Source organism: Rhinoderma darwinii, chromosome 13 (genome assembly GCF_050947455.1).
Source record: "Rhinoderma darwinii isolate aRhiDar2 chromosome 13, aRhiDar2.hap1, whole genome shotgun sequence".
Taxonomy (NCBI): Eukaryota; Metazoa; Chordata; class Amphibia; order Anura; family Rhinodermatidae; genus Rhinoderma; species Rhinoderma darwinii.
Window position 1 is genome coordinate 71,101,506 of NC_134699.1, and position 10,309 is coordinate 71,111,814.

The 10,309-nt window shown below is 48.0% G+C and overlaps 1 protein-coding gene across 1 annotated transcript in view; it reads left to right on the forward strand.

Moving 5' to 3' along the window:
- CACNG4 (calcium voltage-gated channel auxiliary subunit gamma 4) overlaps positions 1-7,792 on the forward strand; it is a 77,855-nt gene extending 70,063 nt beyond the window's left edge. Inside the window, exons 3-4 of the mRNA XM_075846444.1 lie at positions 3,955-4,095; positions 4,783-7,792. Of these exons, the coding sequence (XP_075702559.1) occupies positions 3,955-4,095; positions 4,783-5,321 (680 nt within the window). The 3' untranslated portion in view covers positions 5,322-7,792. The remainder of the gene's footprint in view (positions 1-3,954; positions 4,096-4,782) is intronic.
- The last annotated feature ends 2,517 nt before the right edge of the window (positions 7,793-10,309 follow it).

Genomic DNA, 10,309 nt, shown 5'->3' on the forward strand with positions numbered 1-10,309 from the left:
CAGTGATGTCAGTAACAGGGGGCGGGGCTGTGACAACCTCTCACACATGATATACAGGCTGGTTGTCAGTAGTAATAGATGAATAGCTGTGACTGTATATAAGATGTGTGGATCTCATGTCTGATCACAATGTACTTATATTATATATCAGTGATGTCAGTAACAGGGGGCGGGGCTGTGACAACCTCTCACACATGATATACAGGCTGGTTGTCAGTAGTAATAGATGAATAGCTGTGACTGTATATAAGATGTGTGGATCTCATGTCTGATCACAATGTAATTATATTATATATCAGTGATGTCAGTAACAGGGGGCGGAGCTGTGACAACCTCTCACACATGATATACAGGCTGGTTGTCAGTAGTAATAGATGAATAGCTGTGACTGTATATAAGATGTGTGGATCTCATGTCTGATCACAATGTAATTATATTATATATCAGTGATGTCAGTAACAGGGGGCGGGGCTGTGACAACCTCTCACACATGATATACAGGCTGGTTGTCAGTAGTAATAGATGAATAGCTGTTACTGTATATAAGATGTGTGGATCTCATGTCTGATCACAGTGTAATTATATTATATATCAGTGATGTCAGTAACAGGGGGCGGGGCTGTGACAACCTCTCACACATGATATACAGGCTGGTTGTCAGTAGTAATAGATGAATAGCTGTTACTGTATATAAGATGTGTGGATCTCATGTCTGATCACATGTAATTATATTATATATCAGTGATGTCAGTAACAGGGGGCGGGGCTGTGACAACCTCTCACACATGATATACAGGCTGGTTGTCAGTAGTAATAGTTGTATATAGATATAATAGTTGGGTGATTACGCTGCGGTCACGTCTCGGGTTTCTTGTCGCACAGATGTGATGACGCTTTTTATAGACATTTTGCGGTGTAATTGGCGGTCTCTTTGTGATGTCACGGTCGCTCGGGGAGAGGTTTTCTCGGATGATCGCTGTCATTACCGCGCACGTCTACTCCTTCACACCTCATTTGCTGCACCGGCAGCGGCGATCACTGCTCTTGCTGCCTCTCTGAGCGACATACGTGCGGTTTTTTCACTATTTTGCAGTTATTCAGATTTAAAGGAAAGAAAAAAAAAAGAGCAATTACACGGGGACCAAGAAGAGCAGTTTGTAGCCTCCTGACGCATCACCAGTCAAATACATAGAAGAGAGGGGGTCAAACCGGGGCCCCCATTATATCAGATTTGCCACCCAGGACAGAAGGGTCTGGTGTTTGTTTCCTCCTCCGTGACACTTCGGCCAATTACCCCTCCCCCTTCTTTTCTAACGACGCAGGAGAGTCCAGCACTTAATCGCAAAGGGGATTGAGGACTAACTAGGGCTGAGCCCCACTCTCTAAGGGCCCCGCAGCAGCCACTTGTGCTCCCTCTATAGGATGTACGGCTTTGCCCATCACTACATCACGACATAAATGAACACTCCTTTACCAACAGCTTACTGACACTAAGCCAAGTGTAAGTATAAATAAAGTTTGTTGAAGAGAAGTCTCTTGCTCCCCCGCTCACTTTATTCAATAAACTTTATTTTACATTTTCCAACTTTTGAGAAGGGACAACAGGGAGCGGTGCTCCAAAACATTGGGAATTATGCCCCGCCTATTAACAGACGACACGCCCCTAACCTACGGCATATGAGTCACAAGTAGTGTGTGATGCCCCTTCATCACATCCCTAAACTAATACAGACCCCCCAAATAAATACAGACCCCGTAAATAGACCCCAGACCGGAGACCCCTCCTATTTTTTATCCTTCTCTGTTTTATTTAAAAACATATCGGAGATTTCCACGCAAAGAGCCAAACACAGACGAGCGGAGAACCGACCCCCGAGAACCGCTCAGACCGCCGGACCCCCGAGAACCGCTCAGACCGCCGGACCCCGAGAGCCGCTCAGACCGCCAGACCCCAGAGAGCCGCTCAGACCGCCGGAGAGCCGCCCAGACCGCCGGACCCCTGAGAGCGGCTCAGACCGCCGGACCCCCGAGAGCCGCTCAGACCGCCGGACCCCTGAGAGCCGCTCAGACCGCCGGAGAGCCGCCCAGACCGCCGGACCCCCGAGAGCCGCTCAGACCGCCGGACCCCTGAGAGCCGCTCAGACCGCCGGAGAGCCGCCCAGACCGCCGGACCCCGAGAACCGCTCAGACCGCCGGACCCCCGAGAGCCGCTCAGACCACCAGACCCCTGAGAGCTGGTCAGACCACCGGACCCCTGAGAGCCGCTCAGACCACCGGAGAGCCGCCCAGACCGCCGGACCCCCGAGAGCCGCTCAGACCGCCGGACCCCTGAGAGCCGCTCAGACCGCCGGAGAGCCGCTCCCAGACCGCCGGACCCCCGAGAACCGCTCAGACCGCCGGACCCCCGAGAGCCGCTCAGACCGCCAGACCCCTGAGAGCTGCTCAGACCGCCGGACCCCTGAGAGCCGCTCAGACCGCCGGAGAGCCGCCCAGACCGCCGGACCCCCGAGAGCCGCCCAGACCGCCGGACCCCCGAGAGCCGCTCAGACCGCCGGACCCCTGAGAGCCGCTCAGACCGCCGGAGAGCCGCCCAGACCGCCGGACCCCCGAGAGCCGCTCAGACCGCCGCACCCCACACTACACTGACGCGTTACCCCTCCCCCACACTACACTGACGTGTTACCCCTCCCCCACACTACACTGAAGCGTTACCCCTCCCCCACAGTACACTGACGCGTTACCCCTCCCCCACACTACACTGAACCGTTACCCCTCCCCCACACTACACTGACGCGTTACCCCTCCCCCACACTACACTTACGCGTTACCCCTCCCCCACACTACACTGACGCGTTACCCCTCCGCCACAGTACGCTGAAGCGTTACCCCTCCCCCACACTACACTGACGCGTTACCCCTCCCCCACACTACACTGACGCGTTACCCCTCCCCCACACTACACTGACGCGTTACCCCTCCCCCACACTACACGGACACCAATCTCACAATACAACGTAACGAGCGGTGACCCGGCCGCCCGGAGGTGAAGCAATAATGCGGCTGATCTAGATCTGCGACCAATGGAAAAGCTCAGAAATTTATCAAAAATTCCTTAGGCCTTTTATGAATTCCAGTAACGCAGGGTGGGGGCTCATAGCAACAAAGCAGGTTCCCCAACCCTCACCCGGCAGACCAATCATTGACAACAGCCCCATTTGCCCCTGACCCACATTGTCCCACCATCCGCACCCTCAGCAGCCTGAACGCCAACAGCGCCCCCATCAGTCCCGACACCGCATTGTCTCACTGACCCACAGAAACTCCATGGTAGCCGCAGAACCCTGTAACCCCACTGCCCTGTATCCTCTGACCCCACTACTCAATAACCTGATCATCCCCCTCATGAACCCTGTGAGCCCCTAAACCCTCTTGCCCCACACTGCACACCCTCCATGGCCCCTGAACCCCTATTTCCTCTTCCAGCACCTGTAACCCTTCTCCATAGGGCACCGAGCCCAGTGTCATCGGAGGGCACCGGGCCAGACCTCCCCAGCACGGATTTCAATGCTTGCCTTTCGGGCGGTTGGACTGCTGGCCCCGGCCTCCATAGTAGGTACATACACCCGTTACATAGAGCGCCCCCTGTGGGCTGTGGAGTGTAATGCTTGCTATATTCTGCAGATTTTGCGCCCCTGTGATCTGAGCTGGTTACAGATTGAAGCTGATGCTGCGTGACGCCCCGGAGCCCTGACCCTCCAATCACTGACCGTAGACGCTGCCGGGCGCCCGTCACTCACTTATCTGTCAGGAGACTACGAGCAATTACCCAGCACGGGCCCGAACTCTGCTAATGGCAAGGAACATGATGGGGCGGGTGATGACATGGCAGTGAGGAGTCCAATCCCCATCATCCAGCTCTGATCTGTAATACTGTCCCCGTTCTATTCCCTGCAGGTATCGTCCGCGCCTCCAGCGTGTTCCCCATCCTCAGCACCATCTTACTATTACTGGGCGGCCTGTGTGTCGGGGCAGGACGCATCTATAACAGGAGGAATAACATTATCCTGAGCGCGGGCATCCTCTTCGTGGCAGCTGGTGAGTAATATTATATTATAGACCTATTATTAACCCATTGTAATCATTGCCCCATCACCAGCAATGTGATCACTATGGAGTATCTAGGAGTTTGGGTAGTCTGGACTCCAGTCTCAGAGGTTAAGGCTGCTGCTCTCTCCCTCCCCCATACTTTAAACTGCAGCTCTGTAGCATTACGCCATAGGTATGATTGAGGTATGATCGGTGACTACAACTCATCTACCTTGTCTATTGGAGTCTGAGGTCGTCTAAACTCTGCCTCCAGTCTCATCAAAAGCTCAGGCTGTTGCTCTGTCTTTTCCCCATGCTTTAAACTGCCGCCTCGTTCAGCTATAATCAGGGACTCCAGATCATCTGCATGGTCTACTGGAGTCTGATGTAGTCTAAACTGCACCTCTAGTGTCAGAGGATACTGCTCTGTCCTACCGCCATACTTTAAACTGCAGCTCTGTTTCATTAAGGCAAAGCTATAATCAGAGTGTGAGGTAGTCTGGACTCCGCCTCCAGTCTCAGAGGTTAAGGCTGCTGCTCTGTCCCTCCCCTATGCTTTAAACTGCCGTTCTGATCATGGCGGTGCTCTAACGGAACAGACTCCACCTCCCCTACATTGTCTATTGGAGTCTTAGGTAGTCTGGACTCCGCCTCCGGTGTCTCCTCACAGCTTAATGCTTTTCTTTCTGTTCACAGGACTCAGTAATATCATTGGGATCATAGTTTATATTTCCAGCAACGCCGGAGACCCCAGCGATAAGAAGGACGAGGATAAGAAGAACCATTATAACTACGGCTGGTCCTTCTATTTCGGGGCGCTGTCCTTTATTGTGGCAGAGACTATCGGGGTCCTGGCTGTAAATATCTATATAGAAAGGAACAAAGAGATAAGATTCAAGTCCAAGAGGGAATTCATAAAGACCACGTCCTCCTCCCCCTACGCCAGAATGCCGAGCTACAGGTATCGCCGAAGACGCTCCAGGTCAAGCTCCAGGTCTACAGAAACTTCTCCGTCCCGGGAAGTGTCTCCACTTGCCATCAAGTATGCCAGTGCCATCCCGATGGGTGACATTTCCATGTATACTCTCTCCAGGGAACCTTTGAAAATCACAACAGCTGCCAGCTTTAACCCAGACCAAGACGTCAGTTTTATGCAAGTCCATAACTGCTTTCAGAAAGAACTGAAGGAAGGTTTTAACATCAGTGTGGTAAACCGCAGGACAACCCCTGTTTGACCAAAGCTTATTACCCTGATGGATAGAATATGGGAGGGGTCGGCCAGGGTTGGGGATCATGACTCCAACCAGTGTTACATTTGGATAAAGAGTTCAGAAGGATTAGGATGGGGTAGGCAGGATTCCAGGCATCTGGTGTACATAGAGGAAAAAGTGGCACCGCAATGGGGTAAAGATTGACCCCACATTCGTGTGATGTTTTACCCTTCCCTCCCTACTATAAAGTAATGCACTTTGGTCTTCAGGTCAGACAATAGAGAGGGGAAGAATGAGTGGAAATTCGATAGCGAGAGCCGAAATCCACAAATAAGCCATTAATAACAAGAATCCCAAAAATACGCGCAAAAAATCCAGGTCAGATGGAGAACTTGTTTGGATACAGTATTGGATTTCTAATATTATTAAATAGATATTGAACTGGTGAGATGACGGTGGCACCAACCGGGGACAATATTTGGCCTCTTCACAGAACCCCGTCTTGCTTGTTAATTTTTGTAAGTAATTTAGAATCTGATCGGACTGTTATAAACAACACGACTGTTAATCAATGACAAAACTGTTGTATGGGACTTATGTACACAATGAAGGGCATGAACACTTTGGCAACCATTTAATTTAATGTGCCAATATATCTCAAATTAAAAATGAAGCAACTGTGAAAATAGCCTTGATTAGAAGTTTTTTCCGTTTTTCGTATACAGCACCTATGCAGACCTATGTGTCTTCGTGGAAAAAGACTACAAACGAAACATGTGTAGTCTGATTCTGCACTCTTACTCCCTTCTATCTGAAGTAGGGGACAGAGTTTAAATGCAGGATCTGACTACACAGGATTGTTTGTAGTCTGTAACCATGGAGACACATAGGTTTGTATAGAAGCTCTATACACAAAAGGATTTATTTTTATTCAAGACTATTTTTTGTGTTCATACCCTTTAAGTCATTTCCATCCATCAAAACAAATGTTTTCGACCACAAGTACAACTTTTTTACCACATCAAAACACATACCAAATTAATGTTGCTTTACATGCAGCCTCCTGACCCAGGCAATCAGAACCTATGGCAAAAATAACTTTACAACGGCTCACAAATGATAGGACTCCTTAAATAGTTCATAACAATATTGCTTTGACCATGAGTCTCCGTTAAGTGTTGTTATATTCACGGTCCTCAAAATTAGCCCTTCCAACCCACCACCTCTTAGGTCTATTCATGGTCCTCAAAATTAGCCCTTCCAACCCAACACCACTTAGGTCCCTCATGGGCTTGGCTGGAAATTCGACCATAATCTTGAAGGAGTCATAAACTTGTATTAGGGTCAGTGCTGCTACTATAAGCTAGTCCTTAAACTAAACATATCATTGACTAAAACTTGAATAAGTATCGGGGTGATAGGGGTCCTGCATCCCACCCGTGTGAAGTTCTCCTTCGTCTTGAGGAGAATGCCTTACTAAATTCCCAGTCGGCCATTAATAATCATTAAATATCAGTAAACCCATCATCTCTACCTCCAGTTAGTCCAACCACCATCATTAAGGGCTCCCTCATTAGTTATGGTAGCCATGGGTTTGGTCAACATTCGTATTTCTCAACCAATTCACCACAACTTGCGGCCATGCCAGTGCCGCGTCTTGAAGAAGTCTTGGGTCGAATCAATATATCTATGTTGACAACGTCCATATCAATGTGATCGTAGTGGGAAGTCTTAAGGAACTAGAAATACGTCTTCTGTGCCAAATAGGTCTTGCCAACCACCCAACTCGAAGGTCTTCTCCACTATTGATTGTGGCCAAACCTCTAAGACAATGATCAACCAATACCCTTAAAAACTCAGGAATGCCAGCAGATCATGTGGTCTAGAGACTTCGTAATCTCCATTGCCTCCTTTATATTGGTAAAGTCCTACACTGTGATCTTCCGAAACCTGTCGAGGTGGAAACCACAAAATCCATTGTGATGTTCTACATAAGGACATTGAGGTCCACTGTCCGGATCTTAAACAAATTGGAAGAGTCAACTCCACCACCGTCTACAGAAGAGACACGTGGACAGTCCCATTACATTATATATGGACAAGGTTGCACCATGGAGATGCTTCAGGTTCCTACAACACAACCCTCAAGAAGCAGAACTGGGATCATTCTCCATTACATCATCCCTGCCGGGCATATTATGGACTTCTACACTGTGGCCCCCGGGGGTTCGGGCCAGGAAGGTCAATGGCTGGGTCTGTAGGACAAGAGGAACATATTTCATCAAAGCTCCTATCCCCCAGACAACGCTGAGAACCGGGTCAGGGTGATGGGCCGGCGATCAAATCCATGATGTCTCCAGATAAGAGGCGCTTCCTACAGTAACACGGACCCGGACCCCGGCCACAAAGGCTCCCGACAGAATGCAGCAAAGGGTTAACACAGCAATATGTCCCCACCTGGAGGGGTTTGTGATTTTGGAAGGGTCTTTCCTGCATTGTTGTGTTTTTAAAGAATATTTCCAAGTTCTGTGTGTCCAAGCGAATGTTTATTTACTGCGCCTGCAGGGGGCACAAACTTACTGACCTGTACACACAAATGTTCCTGTATCTAAGCCTCTTATAGGTGATACGGGCTGCTGAGCTGTGTATCTAATCCTATCATGTGTGATACTGTCTGCTGAGCTGTGTATCTAATCCTATCATGTGTGATACGGTCTGCTGAACTGTGTATCTAATCTTATCATGTGTGATACGGTCTGCTGAGCTGTGTATCTAATCCTATCATGTGTGATACGGTCTGCTGAGTCACTGTATCTAATCCTATCATGTGTGATACTGTGTTATGAGCTGTGTATCTAATCCTATCATGTGTGATACTGTCTGCTGAGCTGTGTATCTAATCCTATCATGTGTGATACTGTCTGCTGAGCTGTGTATCTAATCCTATCATGTGTGACACTGTCTGCTGAGCTGTGTATCTAATCCTATCATGTGTGATACTGTCTGCTGAGCCGTGTATCTAATCCTGTCATGTGTGATACTGTCTGCTGAGCTGAGTATCTAATCCTATCATGTGTGATACTGTCTGCTGAGCTGTGTATCTAATCCTATCATGTGTGATACTGTCTGCTAAACTGTGTATCTAATCCTATCATGTGTGATACGGTCTGCTGAGTCACTGTATCTAATCCTATCATGTGTGATACTGTCTACTGAGCTGTGTATCTAATCCTATCATGTGTGATACTGCCTGCTGAGCCGTGTATCTAATCCTATCATGTGTGATACTGTCGGCTGAGCCGTGTATCTAATCCTATCATGTGTGATACTGTCTGCTGAGCTGAGTATCTAATCCTATCATGTGTGATACTGTCTGCTGAGCTGTGTATCTAATCCTATCATGTGTGATACTCTCTGCTGAGTCACTGTATCTAATCCTATCATGTGTGATACTGTCTGCTGAGCTGTGTATCTAATCCTATCATGTGTGATACTGTCTGCTGAGTCACTGTATCTAATCCTATCATGTGTGATACGGTCTGCTGAGTCACTGTATCTAATCCTATCGTGTGTGATACGGTCTGCTGAGTCACTGTATCTAATCCTATCATGTGTGATACTGTCTGCTGAGAGGTGTATCTAATCATATCATGTGTGATACTGTCTGCTGAGACGCTGTATCTAATCCTATCATGTGTGATACTGTCTACTGAGCTGTGTATCTAATCCTATCATGTGTGATACAGTCTGCTGAGCTGTGTATCTAATCCTATCATGTGTGATACTCTCTGCTGAGCTGTGTTTCTAATCCTATCATGTGTGATACTGTCTGCTGAGCCGTGTATCTAATCCTATCATGTGTGATACTGTCTGCTGAGCTGTGTATCTGATCCTATCATGTGTGATACTGTCTGCTGAGCTGTGTATCTAATCCTATCATGTGTGATACTGACTGCTGAGCTGTGTATCTAATCCTATCATGTGTGATACTGTCTGCTGAGCCGTGTATCTAATCCTGTCATGTGTGATACGGTCTGCTGAGCCGTGTATCTAATCCTATCATGTGTGATACTGTCTGCTGAGCTGTGTCTCTAATCCTATCATGTGTGATACTGTCTGCTGAGCCGTGTATCTAATCCTGTCATGTGTGATACTGTCTTCTGAGCCGTGTATCTAATCCTATCATGTGTGATACTCTCTGCTGAGCTGTATCTAATCCTGTCATGTGTGATACTGTCTGCTGAGCTGTGTATCTAATCCTATCATGTGTGATACTATCTGCTGAGCTGTGTATCTAATCCTATCATGTGTGATACTGTCTGCTGAGCTGTGTATCTAATCCTATCATGTGTGATACTGTCTGCTGAGCCCCTGTATCTAATCCTATCATGTGTGATACTGTCTGCTGAGCTGTGTATCTGATCCTATCATGTGTGATACTGTCTGCTGAGCTGTGTATCTAATCCTATCATGTGTGATACTGTCTGCTGAGCCGTGTATCTAATCCTATCATGTGTGATACTGTCTGCTGAGCTGTGTATCTAATCCTATCATGTGTGATACTGTCTGCTGAGCCCCTGTATCTAATCCTATCATGTGTGATACTGTCTGCTGAGCTGCGTATCTAATCCTATCATGTGTGATACTGTGTGCTGAGCTGTGTATCTAATCCTATCATGTGTGATACAGTCTGCTGAGCTGTGTATCTAATCCTATCATGTGTGATACTGTCTGCGGAGCTGTGTATCTAATCCTATCCTGTGTGATACTGTCTGCTGAGCTGTGTATCTAATCCTATCATGTGTGATACTGTCTGCCGAGCGGTGTATCTAATCCTATCATGTGTGATACTGTCTGCTGAGCGGTGTATCTAATCCTATCATGTGTGATACTGTCTGCTGAGCTGTGTATCTAATCCTATCATGTGTGATACTCTGCTGAGCCGCGTATCTAATCCTATCATGTGTGATACTCTCTGCTGAGCTGTATCTAATCCTATCATGTGTGATACT